Source organism: Pararge aegeria, chromosome 27 (assembly GCF_905163445.1).
Source record: "Pararge aegeria chromosome 27, ilParAegt1.1, whole genome shotgun sequence".
Lineage (NCBI taxonomy): Eukaryota > Metazoa > Arthropoda > Insecta > Lepidoptera > Nymphalidae > Pararge > Pararge aegeria.
In genome coordinates this window covers 765,173-780,531 of record NC_053206.1, presented here as the reverse complement: position 1 = coordinate 780,531, position 15,359 = coordinate 765,173, and the positions used below count along the sequence as shown (strand labels likewise).

Below are 15,359 nucleotides of genomic sequence, written 5' to 3'. Positions count from 1 at the left end.
TGAACGTCATACCATCAGGTCTCTTGCCATCGCTCCGCGCCAAACCAATAGGTTCTAATACAGCTGGATAATATATATGTTAGTTTAATTTATTATTATTATAGTTGTTGTTTTTTATCCACGTTTCTGATACGTGCCGCTAAGATGTGGAACGCCCTCCCGGCAACTGTGTTTCCTGCCACGTATAATTTGAGTACCTTCAAGGCTAGAGTGAATAGGCTTTTTCTAGGCAAGCGTGCTCCAACCTAGACCTCATCATTGCTTTCTAACGGGCATGATTGTCGTCAAACGCATATCGTTAATAAAAAAATAAATAAAAAAGTTGTGGATTTATTTAGTTAGTTTAGTAGTATTCGTTTTATTGTTGTATTTTTTTTTTCGATTGATTTTTTTTAAACTAAGCATTTAAATTTAAATATTAAAATGTGGCCAGTGGATGGCTACGTATTTCCGTGGTGTTACCTGGTACAAGGTGCCAACTGAAAATCAGCGCTGTATGCTCACAAGCGATTGCAGCACAATGCTGAGCTGGCACCTTTGTTCTAGGTTGTGCCACACATAACATATGTGGTGTTGTAAATATTTTTATGTGTGGCGCAATGTAAAAAATAAATTTTTCTTTCTTTCTTTCTTTCAATAGATGCTTAACTACTGTAAGTTATACCTACTTGACGGTCGATTGGCGCAGTGGGCAGCGACCCTGCTTTCTGGGTTCGACAATTGGAGAACGTTTATGTGATCAACATGACTGTTTTTCAGTGTCTGTGTATTTATATGTATATTATAAGTATTTATGAATATTATTTAAAAAAATATATTCATCAGTCATCTTAGTACCCATGACACAAGCTACTTACTTTGGGGCTAGATGGCGATGTGTGTATTGTCGTAGTATATTTATTATATATATATATATAAGCGGGCGTAACTTTGCGAAATTCCATGATATATTATGTAAATTAAGCTTAACTTCCTATACTCCGCGGAAATAAAAAAATAAAAGTTTTTTTTTATTAGTAACAGATCTTTCTTTTATAAATATAACCAAAAATAAACGATTTAAAATTAAATAACATCTAAAACGTCTTCGAAACCACCGCAGCGAGGCACAGTTCCTAAGATGCTGGCAGCATTGCCCCTTTGGATGGCCAAACTAATTCGTTGGCCAAGGTAACTGCCCGCTCTAGGATCACCGGTAGACTCGACAACCGTTTTTGATAATTCTTTAAAAAGAGCTCGTGCCTCCGGACCACACGGTCCCAAAGTATCTACTCCAAAAGGTTCAAAAATTAAATTGCTATCAAGGTTTTCATATTTTATTCTTCCCCAAAAAAAAAAAAATCTCAGCATTTACCTACCCTTTAATTTTTTATATATAATATATATATATATAGATATATATAATATATATATTTTATTTATATATTTGTATAATTTTAAACATTATTTATTGCACCACCTACCTCTTTTCTATGTTTTTTCCTTTTACGCCATTGGTTGCCTGGAAGAAATCGCTATGTAGCGATAAGGCCACCAAATTGTACTCTCTTGATATTTATTTATATCTCTGTAACTACTTTTTTTCTTTGGTGTACAATAAAAGTGTATTCATTTATTAATTCATTAATTTTTCTCACACTCAAGGGCTTCCGGAAGCATTTCTACGAAATTATCTCCGTAATTTTTCATGTTAATTTTAATCAATGATTCTACATAAACAGATATATTATAATGTTCTCGTTGCCAGGATAATGGGCAAGGACGATAAAGAAGATTCGGGCTTCGGTTTTAAGGACAGGGCGAAGGCCGAGGAGACCCTACGCCTGTTGGAGCAGCACGAGCCCAACTACAGGAGGCTGACTGTGAGGGGGCTGCTCGGGAGGGCCAAACGAGTGCTGACCAGTAAGTTTACTTATCAGATATAATACTGTTATTTTACGAAAAGGTATCGGTATCGATAAAGGTAAAGGTATAGGTAGAAAATGTCTGCAAATCCTTACGTCATTGGTAATTTGTGGTTGCAACTAACCATATTATCCTACTATCCTACTTCCTATCCTATCCTATCCTACCTACTCCTATCCTATCCTATCCTATCCTATCCTACGTACTAATATTATAAATGTCAATGTAAGTTTGTTTGTTACGCTTTCACGCAAAAACTACCCAACCGATCCTCACGAAAATTTGTACACCTATTCTTGGAAGTGTTAGAAGTAATATAGGATATAGGACTTTTTATCCCGACATTAAGCTAGTTTCCATTGGGAGAAGGGATTAAAGTGTTTGACGATTTTACACCATAACTCCGACAAATTATAACTTATTTAAATAATTATTTTTGTACTATAGAGTTTATAATATGTGTTTAATTTTGCCCAAACTTGGTGTTGATCTGATGAGTTTGAGATGTGGTTGGAGATAGAGGATAAAACTCCTCAGCAAACCCGTTATTTAAGCCTTAGTGATTATTAATACTTTAATTTTTTTAGAACTAAAACTAAATTGAATGTGAAATCAAAAAACAAAATCAAACGCAGACGAAGTCGCGGGCAACAGCTAGTAATATTATAAATGTGAAAGTGTTGATATTTGTTACTCAATCACGAAAAAAACGGCTAAACAAATTTGGATGAAATTTGGCATGTATGTAGCCATTGATATGGAAAACAACATAGGCTACCTTTTATCCCAAATCCTTAAGAAGTTCCCGAGGGAAAATTGAAAATTGTTTACGAGCTCAGCCGCGGGCAGACAGCTTTGAAGTTTGATATGCATGTCAGCTATGCTATGGGAAAGGACGTGTACTTTCTATAACGATCTCTCAAATAGATCCCAGTAGTGGTAGGATTAAATTGTTACCGAACGAAGCTTTAGCAACAATTCTGATGTCCACGCAGACGAATGCGCGGGCAGAACTACCAAAATAAAACTAAATATCATTCATGACATTTCTTTGAATTTCAGTGACGAAAGCGGAAGACAAAATAAAGAACATAAAAGAAGCAATGGAGGTGTTCGAGAACTGGCTCGCTGATTTAGATAAGAACAAAGAGAAGAAACCAGAGAAGAAAGAAAAGGAGAGAGTACAAAAGAGTGAAGATAAAGAGAGCGAGAAGGATAAAGATGATGAGGTATAAAAAAATAACGGGTCAGCCTTCTGCACCAAGAGTTTCGTATTGTTGAACACAACGAAATTGTAAACCATATAGACACAGACACTACACTTGCGGCTCTGGTTCGTTCAGTATCAAGGCGCGGAAAACCAGTTAACATATGTTCCGACAACGGAACAACTTTCATTGGTGCATGCAATAAGCTCATTCATAAAAAGCCTATAACAGTCCACAGCTGGACTAAAGATTTCTCCCAACGGGAAAGCTTGCCTACTCGTACAATAACCACGCTGGGCAGATGGGTTGGTTATAGCAGTAGATGCTTGTAGAACCACGGTGGATACTGCTGCCGTCGTATTATATAAGACTAGTCGACTTAAAAAACCCACGTCAATTATGCCTATCCAAAAAACCACATCACTACGTCTAAAACTCCGTTGCGTGGATATTGAACGACTAATGGGGAAAAATAGCGAAGCCATCCTGTAGAAGCTGTTCTCTTTTGCGGGATAAAAAGAAGCCTATGAGCTATGCTAGACTATATTGTAGGTATCTCTGCCAAGTTTTAGCAAAATCGGTTCATTCGTTGTGGCGTTAAAGCGTAACAAACATCCATCCATACATCCATCCATCCATACATATAATCTCACATACTTTCGCATTTATAATATTAGTAGGATGGTACGCATCGTTCGTTCGTTGTCCCATATGCCTTGCGACTTGCTGTTATCTGTGAAGAATTATGTCCTTGATCTCCGACAATATTCATCAGATCTCTATTAAAATAAGAGAATACATGCTTGGTAGTACACACTGTCAAATAAAAAAAGAATGATTAAAATCGGTGCAAATTTAACGGAGATATGGAGTAAAATTGATAAAAATTTCATCCCATATACCGGAGGAAACTTATTGTTTATCGGGATAAAAAGTATCCTATATGTTGACCCGGGATATCAGCTACCACTGTACCAAATTTTATTTAAATCCGTTAAGTAGTTTTCACGTGATGCCCGGACAGACAGACAGACAGACAGCTCAGCTTCCAGCTAAGCTTCTCCTCCGAAAGCTGAGAAAGTTGGGAAGAAAGCTTATGATAATTTATTACTCCGATAAATTGGGTTTGCTTTCCAGGGATCAGACTCGTCGGACGTGGAGATGGTGGAAAAGCCCAAAGAGAAGAAAGAACTGCCCGCGGACACTGTCACGGGACTTGGATTTAAAGATAAGGTAAATATTCTACACGGTTCACGTCCTACGCTGGTATGAAGACAAAATACTTAAACAAGAGCTTCCAACCACTTCAGACCTTACCTACATTTTTAAAAAGTTCTCCAAATCTTTCATTGAAAGAATCACTGACATCCAACTCCTTTACCACCCATGCAGACGACCAAACATGGATCCACAGTGCATCTCTCGGGAAATAATATCGCCATGTTTATTTCTACCGCTGTGTTAACGGAACAATAACTTTATTAATAGCGTGGGTGCCGGAGTAATTACTGGCACATGGATGGGGGCTTAAGACCTACCCCTCAAGTTTAAAACTCCTTGGTGGAGGCGTCCCAGGATGTTGCGATCCCTGCGAAGTGTTACCCTACTCGTATTTATAGAAGATTGTTTGTCATGGACACGTCAGTGCGAGGGGACTGAGCTTGTTATTGAAGCGTTGATAGCCTATTGCGTAGGACTTCGACTTCTTCGACCCTACTTTTCTAAGTTATGTGCGTTTTAAGTAATTAAAATATCACCTGCTTCGACGGCGAAGGAAATATCAGCGATAATATATATAATAATAGCGAGCAACGAGCAGCTCGTTGCTCGCTGGTCGCTCGCGAGCGCACGCGCGTCGCGAGTAATCACACGTCGTTCCTCTCGTATTTATTTCTTATAACATGGAGTGGCACAAAGATAAAACTGTTGTGGAACCTAGCTAATCCAGAGCACAATAATATAAACTCGAGAAAGAAGACGCTTGGAATATTTTTCTTTTTAATTCTTCTTCTTAATTTGGATGAAACAATAATTAAGTAGAATCAAAGATACCAACGCGTCCTCGGTGTCGGCCATCTTGAGTGAACTAACGGCGAAAGCGGAGCACAGAGTTTTGACGAGCATGTTACGCCGATTTTAAAACAGCGTAACATGCCCGATCCGTACACGCTCGATGCGAATGTTACATCACACATCGTAACGTTGGTCAGTGCCCACCTTAAGGCGTGTGGAGTCCACCAACCCGCACTGAGCCGTATCATTGTGGGAAGAGACCCGCAGGGTGATTACGTATTTCGCGACAGCAATGCGACAGGCGTAAATCTTGCAATCACGGCTGTCAAACGTCACTTTTGTTTATTTATTGTATGGAAAAGTGACGTTTGACAGTAGTGATTGTAAGATTTACGTCTGTCGCATTGCTGTCGCGTGATACGTAATCACCCTGCCGTGCTCTGTAGTGGGCCGGTAATGGGTTTGTTAAAATGTTTTTCATTTACCAACTTGTGGACGATCTGGGCCCCAAGTCTGCTATTACAATTGTGTGTCAGTGATCGATCAGTGACTTCATAATTGTCAATTTTGGCATATTTGGTAGTCTGCTAACACAATGGTGTCATTATGGTGTCATTATGATTTTCCGATGGAAAACCACTGACACTTCAATGAACATTTGCTAGTCTGCTGCACAATGACAATTCAATGATCGCACGAATTGGTAGTCTGCTAATATTTTGACAGTTCTATTGATCATTGTGAGACCATTGAGACGCAATTCTGCAGTCATTGCCTTTTAGCAATATTATTGTTGATTACAATTAAATTGTGAAGTGTGAGATCATAATATTCAGATTAAGGTGGAATATTTTTAAGTTGGCTAAGACTATTGATGTTCTTCAATACCATTTGATTAAGCGTAGCAGGCGCCGTCGAGCCCGCAGCTTGCTAAGAAACAATGTAGACTACTTTAGGATATTCCCGATGCGGAATTTATAAAAAAAGAAGTTGCTTGGGAAGCAGACTGTAATGAGTCAAGTGTGGGCGCTCGCTCCACTTAGGCATTCCCAAACCACGGTAAGAAAACAACTTTAATTTTCGTTGCTTTTTAATTAAGTATAGTACCTATATCTCAGAATAAGTTATGATGGCATGGCTGTAATGCTGGTATTTCTGTTGCAGTTACTGGTAGCACTAGCATTTTATGCATCTGGCTCTAAAAAACGATTAACGATTGGGCAGAGAGCCCCCCACAATGTTTCTCAGATCACTGCCTCAAGAGCTGTGGGACAAATAACGGAGGTGCTTAACACCAAATTTAATAAAAAGTGTTAAATGTCCAGAGTGATAAGGATGCTGAAGTGGAGTGATGGATGAAGGAAGAAATTATATTTTACCAGTTATATGCTGAGTACTTTACCAAGAAGAATGCTTTTTCAGCTTCTATGAAAAAAATTACTTCAGATATCATAGATGGGACACATGTGGCAATAATAAGGCCAAATGTTCATGAAAGGCAATATTATAACACTAAGGTATTCCATTCCCTAACTGTTATAATAGTAACTTTAATATTGAACTCATATTTTAATATTATGTGATATATCTAGCCAATAATCTTCAATTTATTTAACAATCTGTGACGCAGATTTAAATATATTGTGCCTGCAACCCAGGCTCTGCTCTTAACTCCAATGTGTGGCAGAGTCACCCACTCAGCCAACACTTAACTCCATTAAATGATAATGGGGCATGAGGTTTTTTTTAGGTATTACTTATTTTAGGTTTTTTTAATTCATTCCAATATAGATTTTTAATCGTCAAGGTTAATGTTGGTTGGATTTTCAGGTGAGTTTTTCCTCTGTGGAAAACTATGATGACCACAACTTAAATACTATAGAGGGGAGATATACCACACTACTCTATGCATGAAACTTGTGACTGTATGCAATACAGTAGAGCGCTGTAAAAGTATATTGGAAGAATGTTTCAGGTAAAGTAAATAAAATGCTTTAGATAGCATGTTAGGGTCTCCTAGATTGAAAACTGTAGTAAATCATGTACATAGTTTGATGGTCAAGTGTTTTATTTCCAAATATCTTTTTCTGGTAATTGTTTAGAGCAAGTATGCATTATAATGCATACTTGCTCTAAACAATTGCACTGCTGGCAAGATTGCAAATGCATGTTGTGTTTGGCACAATATAAAAGCCACAACACAATTAAAGCAATTCTTCTGCAAGAGGCATTTAACTTTTGTGTGTTATTAAAATTATTTTTATAAATCTATGAGGAGACAAATAATACAAGTTAATAAAGATAAGACACTGAACAATGATTTTTATTTACAGTAATTTAGTTTACAAATGAATACATGTAAAAAATGAAGACTCTTCAGCTGGCTTCCAATAAAAGCAGGAGGATATAATTTCATTTTGAAATCCAAACCTTTATTGTTACCCTTTTTATATTCATTCCAAGAATTATTTATTTTATCTGATGAAGTTCCTTATAGATAGAGGACAGAATTCTTCAACTGATAACAGCAAATCACTTTGTTCACGATTAGAGCTGAGTTGGAAAGCTCTATCACATAAGGACTTGGTTCACAGAGACTTCAACGAGTAAACCAGGGTCTGCTTGAAGGTTGGGCACTGCAGCAGGCTCTTGTCAAAAGACTGTGGACAAAGGCATATATTATGAGTATATGTGTTCCAAGGGTTAAACATAGTGTTTTGTCCTATTAATCTATTGTTTTTAATTATTCTACAACAATTTTTTACTCTGTTACAGGGATGCTGGTCACAATTTGTGCAATACCTTAAGTGGGTCCACAAGTTAATAAAAGATAAAAATTTTAAAAGAAAATAGAATGGAATGAAAACCTCCTAGCTTTAGTTTTAAGTTAAAAAATGTAGTTAGCACCACCATGATAAGTACAAGTTCATTAGCACCTGTGATAAGCGTACATGAATAAAGAATTTAAGAATTTTATTAAATTTTTGATTACTCCCCATATTTGTGTTTTTTTTAATTAAATTACCAGAGATACTGTTGGAAACACACCAATTTGATACCTACTTAGACTTCATATCATGCTTAAACAGTACAAGATTGCATTACTTACTTTCGCTCTTCAGTGGGAATTTATTTATAAAATTTGAGCGTAGGTACGCAACCCAATGTCGCTTCGCCTGGCAACGTCCGTTATTGGTACAGCTGCAGTGTCCAGGCTGATCTGTCTAACTCTCCAAAAGCAGCGACGAAGTTTGCTCGATGAGGAGCATTTTGTTTGTTTTGATTATAATTTATATATTTTCACTAGCACAAAATAACGTCAATGAAATTTAATGTCAATTCGACAGTTACAGATTAAAAATAATTATTTTTGACAAAATTTGGCACACAAAATATTTGTTTTTTGGGTTCCTTCGATTGTTTTACCAAATGTGATACAAAGTTCGTCTTTAGAACACAAATCAATAACATTTAAAAATATTTCTAATCAAAAATTCGCTTAATTGGACATTATTAATTAATGGTAGTTTTTTTAATTTTACTTCTCAAACACAGTTTGACCAAATGGCAACACTGATTCTCTTTCTACCACAATGCAATTATCATCCAATTACAATCCAATTGTAAGACCATTGTGAATTTAGTAGACTAGCGACTTTGGGCACAATGATAATTGGATTGCAATGGAATGGTGTCATAATGACAAATCTTGTAAAATAGCAGACTTGGGGCCCTGTTTGTATAAATATTAAAAAAACTCGACAGTTTGATACAACCCCCGCACAACGTACACAGGAATATACACTTACAACATTCACGTACAACATTCAGATGGGCGCACAGACCCATACACACACACACACACACACGCATTCCAGTCAGCATGCTATTCTCACTTAACCGTTAGAGAACTCAACACACCTTTGTAAAGTTTCCTTTGTTAAAGTGCACTATATATTATCTCAATGATTGAATCAATGTTTGGGAAGACACTGGCCCCTAAGATACGGGACTTCCTATTTTGGGGGTCAGGATTCCAAAGATTTATTGTACCGAGTTTTTCTAATAAATATTTTCTATTTCTATTTCTATTGTATTTACTTATTCTTTAAAATAATCTTAATATATATAAATCTCCTGTCACGATGTTTGTCCGCGATGGACTGCTAAACTACTTAACCGATTTTAAATTAAATTTGCACACCGTGAGCAGTCTGGTCCAACTTAAGAGATAGGATAGCTTAGGTCTTTAATTATAGTCGCAATTTTATTTTATTGCAAATTATTTTTCTATAATAAATTGACAGTCACATGTTATATATATACTACTATACTCATTTAAGGCTTAGCGATTCTGAATACTTTAAAAACAAAATCAAACGCAGACGAAGTCGCGGGCAACAGCTAGTTGTTTTATAAATATAACCTAAAATAAACTATTTAAAACTAAATAAAATCTAAAACGTCCTCGAAACCACCGCAGCGAGGCACAGTTCCTAAGATGCTGGCAGCATTGCCCCTTTGGATGGCCAAACTAATTCGTTGGCCAAGGTAACTGCCCGCTCTAGGATCACCGGTAGACTCGATAACCCTTTTCGATAATTCTTTGAAAAGGGCTCTTGCCTCCGGACCTCACGGTCCCAAAGTCTCTATTTCTAACGTCAACTAACGGCAAATTTTGTGTGCAGGATGCGGCAGATAACACATTGAAGGAACTCGAGGGAAGGGATCCTGACTATCAGAAGTTGGCGATCAAAGGGCTTATAGGCAGAGCTAAAAGAGTACTCACATGTAAGTTACGCCCTCGCGGGATTACAGCTGCTGACACGTTTTACTTGAGTACTTTTGAAAGTATCGGATAGAAGCAGGCGTTGTTAAGCGGAAATCCATAACATATTATGAAAATTAAGCTTAATTTGCGAACAGTAGAGGACTTAACAATTATTCATTGTATAGTCAACATCTCCTGAGGATGCTCCGGTTTCGGAGCGAAACGTGCGAAGAGGGTACATTGCCGAAGATCTGTTTGGTGTGGAGTATAAGGATTGGAGAAATTATAAATTACACCACACAGATTCTCCTGCTGCTCGCGGAGTGTAGCAAATTAAGCTTAATTTTCATAATACTTTTGAAAGGAAAAGGAATAGGCAATTTCTAGCGGCGTGCACTTAATACATGCACAGAAGCACTGCCTACCCTACAACTTTTATATTATTCGCATAGAAGGACATTTTTTCCATGCTATCCCATCTTTCTGCTTAACGCCTACCCTGGTCAAAAGCCCTAGTATAGTATAAAGGATTACGTAAACGATAAAAAAGCTTGGGTGTGAACAATTGCTCTAACCAGGTTGCTTCTTAAATATTTTCAAATGACAATGTGAGATGGTGATAACAAAAAGAACACACGGCTAAGTTTGTTGTGGGCTTCTTAGACCAGGGCCCGTTTGGAACCCACGTAGCTTTAGTTTTAAGTTTACGAATGGGACTTTTGTTTGTTTATTGTATGGAAAAGTCACGTTTGACAGCAGTGAATGCAAGATTTACGTCTGTCGCGAGATAATCACCCTGCCGTACTGGAGATTTTTAAAAATTTACATATATACCCTGTGCATAAAGTCAAAGTCAAAGTCAAAAATATCTTTATTCAAGTACGCCCTAGTGGTATAGGTGGCACTTTTGATGCGTACATAAGAATTACACGGTATTGAGATGATGGCGATAACCACATTCGTAAACTTAAAACTAAAGCTACGAGGATTCCAAACGCATAAGGTATGGACGCCACTGGGTTTGATGCATGCATTTATTTCGCAGGCACACGCGATGAGACCAAATTGTCGAACATCAAAGAGGCGATATCGATCTTCGACAAGTTTCTGGATGATTTCGACACCATGCACCTTAGTAAGCAGAACAATCCGTACGTCAGTCTGCCAATTGTGAGGACCTGCGTCGCTCTGGCTAGTGAGAGCGTCACGGATCAGCAGGTATACGCTTCAAAAACTCAAAAAGTTCAGCACCGATCGAGCTGTAATTTCAGCATGATATACAATACGCATCAAGGATTGTTTTTATCTATTTTTCTCAACCATTCAATCACAATGTGCCACAGCGAAGCGTGGCAGGGTACAACTAGTATATATATATATGTATATTAATTCAAAAATTCAAAATCAAAATACGTTTATTTCAGACTAGAAACAAAATATATAAAATAGCAGATGGGTAATTCGAATTACAATTAAAATGGATAATGTTATCAAAAATACAATGAATAATTAAAAGTAATACGTTTAAATTACAAAATAAAACAAAAACGAAAACGAAGTAAAAAATAATTTTTAAATTTGAATCACCTTATTCAAATTTACAACGCCTTCATAATCAATTAAATCGGTTACGCGACATCGCACCGGAACACTAAATCGCTTAGCAGTAGCACCTCTTTGTCGGCAGGCTGGTAACTAACCAGATCAGAGAAAATTCAGAAATTAAGAATTCCCAAATTACCTCTGCCTTAAACCGAACCCGAGGCCTCCTACTTAAATTTTATATATATATGCTACTTTTAGTTTATTCATGCACTTTTCTTAACTAAAAAAGGGAAAAAAATGTGTTATGTATACAATTCTATCTCATTCTCTCATACGAGTATATTAAAGCGCACAATAATTAACAACTCTCATTTTGAAATAATAACACAAGTCAGTTCTAACACAAAATTATTATATTTCTCTAGTATTTGTTATATAACAGTAATAATTATTGCGCTCTACGTTACTAATTATCAGTATTTCAATCAATACTATCATAAAGTAATTTGTTTAAATTAACAAACAGCGATTCGTCAAAAACGGCGCGCTTGTTCTTCCCGCCTCTCGAGGAATTCAAGATGGCGATCCTATTCCCCGCTACCATAAACGCGACGCCCCGCTAGTGACTTTGACAGGCCGTAGTCACTCTAAACATTGACGCGCCGTCATACTAATTATGTGTTTATCTACTCTATGCAGTTGGCATGACAAAATGTGCAATGTGTTTAGAATATGGAGGGTAGAGGTAAGGAGAGTCATCTTATATGGGAGAAAAGTTGAAAAAGTGTCCAGTTGTTGCGCTAAATAACAGTTCAAAAATCCTCCACAATGGCGCTGGTGGATGCACAGGGTATGGTATGAATGTAGCAATCGTAGATGAATTGAAGTATGCCGAGTTAAAAAATTTAGTGTCATTATCGACTAAAGTAGTTAATTATTGAAAATTTCAACAACTTACGTTGTACAAAATATTGTGGTAAATATACCCTTACTTCCTTGTATCTCCATACTTCCTTGTTTATTTTTCAAGCCTACTCTAACAATATTTATATTTGGCGCTTCTTTTAAGAGTTACCCTGATGCTAATGTGGCGCCATCCTAATTTAATACATTTTGACGACACTTTTTCATATACACAGATGACTCTCCTTACCTCTACCCTCCATAGTTTAGAAGTGTGACATTGGCTAATCTGTTTAAAGCCAGAAGAAAAAAAAAGTGTTGGTAGGCATCCAAAAAATAGCATCGAGTCCAGAGAAACTTCTCTCAAATTGTAACTATTTTGTGTACTTTGCACTTAGAATAAAGAACACACAGAAACCAGTACTGCGGCTATATTAAGCCAGCTCCTTGATCACACATTTTTAAATAATTTAAAACTTATGCACAGTTACAGTTTTTTTTTATTTTCTTTCAAAACTTTAAACGAACCAAAACATCCGTTTGTTCACAGAAAGCATTTATAGACGCGTACACATCTGTCCGGGGCGAATACAAACGCCTGAGGACAGTTCACGAGACGGAAGGCGGCAAGACATGGGACATCGTCAGAAACGCGGCGCTCAAAGAACTAAAAGAAAAGGTAACATTAAAACTGCTCTCTACTTCTTAAAGTATCTGTGAGAAATTAAAGGCTTAGGAAGAGTTAGTTACTTTATTTACTAGCTGTCCCGGCGAACTTCGTACCGCGGATCATTTTTTTTTTATGAATGTTATATTTTAATACTTAATAGCCTATTCCGGTCTAAGAGGAATCCAAAAAATCAAATATCATAGAAATTAATAAAAAATAGATAAAAATCAAAGATCCAGCCGTTCTTGAGTTATAAATGGTGTATTTAACACAACTTTCTTTTATGTATATAGATTTGGGTTCACAAACTACAACGCAGTATCACATTAAACAATGGTATACATAGCACAAAGTTATTTAGGTAGTTACTTTGCAGAGAACAGTAGCTCTCAAATAATTAACTTTCCTTCAAAATTGCGCCTGAAATAATGAATGTATCAATTCACACTCCATTTTTGTAACATGGCTTATAATTTGAACAATCTTTAATTGAATAAAGAACATACAGAATTCTCATCGGCCATTATTGTATGCAGTGGATTGTGGCCAAATACAGTGAAAACGCCTCGCGCACGTCGTCTCACTTTACACCCGCTGAATGTTGCTAGGTTACAAACTTTTTCCCATTATCTCATTTTATGGTGAACGCTTAGAAACATTAAAGGTAAAATAATTACTGTCAACTAGTAAATAGCTTGAAGTGTCTAACCGTTTCTCGAGAAACCATACTAAAGTGGAGTGGTTTTAGATGCTTCAATATTAGCCGGGCACACGGTTTCTGTATATTCTCAATTCTGTGCAATCTTTTCATTACATTTTTGTGTAAAGTATGTTATAAAAATATAAAAAAGAGCGATAAATAACATGAAAAGAGATTTTATTTGTATCTTTTTTTTTACTATTTGAAAATTAGTAATGAAAATATTGCTGACATCATGAGACAAGTAAGAAAATCGTTAATAGTCGACGCGCACCTCTAACTTTTCTAGGTTATGTGTGTTCTTAGCAATTTCAATATGCTTCAACGGTGAAGGAAAACATCGTGAGGAAACCTGCATGCCTGAGAGTTCTCTTTAACGTTCTCAAAGGCGTCCTCCAACCCGCACTGCGCCGTATCGTTGTGGGAGGAGACTCGTGCCCTGTATTGGGCCGGTAATATTTTGATAAGATGAAAAAGTAATGAAGAAATTGTGGAAACTTCATTGGTGTATGTGATGTAAAAGTACCGCATTACTCTTATGTGTAATAGTACTGTTTGTTTCCCTTTTAAAGCTAATAAATAAATAAAATATTTTTGACATTGTGAGAAAAGTAAGAACACCGTTAATAGTCGAGCGCGTCTCTAACTTTTTTAAGTTATGTGCTTGTTATGCAATTTAAAATGGAGAATATGGGGAGGAAACCTGCATGTCTGAGAGTTCTTCATCACCTTTTCAAAGGCGTGTGAAGCCCATCCATCCGCACCTGGCCAGCGTGGTGGACTACGGTATATATACGGTATATACGATAATGAGTTGATATTGATGAAAGTCAGGTACGGATAAAGTAACTACACGCTAGTGTGTATTTACGTTTGTGTAAGACGCTGCTGGCACCATTCCGCCAACCGCATTTTTCACACCATAGGGGTGGCAGTGATAAAATTATTCATTTTGTAATTAAACCTCTTTCTCAATGACAAACGTCAAGACACGTGCGTCACTGCGAGTAATACGCACTGGACTAAACATTATCTTCTTTCTTTCCCAGCATGAAGACGCAAAGCTCTTCAACGAGAAAGATGAACCAACAGCTGAACACCTGGAAATGTTGCTTTGGGCGTACTCACCGGAAGCTGCCCGCGTGAAAAAAGTTATACCGGAAACTGAAGCAGCTAAGGACGTCAATGACCGGAAGAGACGGAGCAGCGGCCATGATAGTGACGACACTCCAAGCAAGAAGAAGAAAGAGTGATTTAACTATAGTTGAATGTAATGATTTAAATGAAACAAGCATTTATTGTATTTTGAATAAATAATTTCGAAGAAATAGAAGAACCCCATATTCATATCTTACAACGTTTAATTTAGTACGAGTTTAAGAGATAAATTCTTCAATTTTCTCTTGACACTTATGCCTGTACCTTGTACCTCTATTTTTCCCGGCATTTTAATACGACCTTCCTTTCTTCCAACTAAAAAAAAAGTAAAATTCAGGCGTCAAATAAACATTGTTTTCAAGACCCAGATTGTCTATGGTACTAAAATCTTAACTGCATCTTTGGAGACTTAATCGCCATTACAGTTTGCACCTAGGTTTGCAAAATCTTACTTGGCCGGCCGGAATTTGGCACTCCTAGACTTTT

The 15,359-nt window shown here is 36.9% G+C and overlaps 1 protein-coding gene across 1 annotated transcript in view; it reads left to right on the top strand.

The window, feature by feature from the left end:
* LOC120635819 (myb-like protein X) overlaps window positions 1–15,062 on the top strand; it is a 30,046-nt gene extending 14,984 nt beyond the window's left edge. Inside the window, exons 2-8 of the mRNA XM_039906983.1 lie at window positions 1,748–1,902; window positions 2,968–3,134; window positions 4,251–4,346; window positions 9,815–9,917; window positions 10,943–11,115; window positions 12,896–13,024; window positions 14,765–15,062. Coding sequence (XP_039762917.1) covers window positions 1,752–1,902; window positions 2,968–3,134; window positions 4,251–4,346; window positions 9,815–9,917; window positions 10,943–11,115; window positions 12,896–13,024; window positions 14,765–14,968 — 1,023 coding nt within the window. The 5' untranslated portion in view covers window positions 1,748–1,751 and the 3' untranslated portion in view covers window positions 14,969–15,062. The remainder of the gene's footprint in view (window positions 1–1,747; window positions 1,903–2,967; window positions 3,135–4,250; window positions 4,347–9,814; window positions 9,918–10,942; window positions 11,116–12,895; window positions 13,025–14,764) is intronic.
* The last annotated feature ends 297 nt before the right edge of the window (window positions 15,063–15,359 follow it).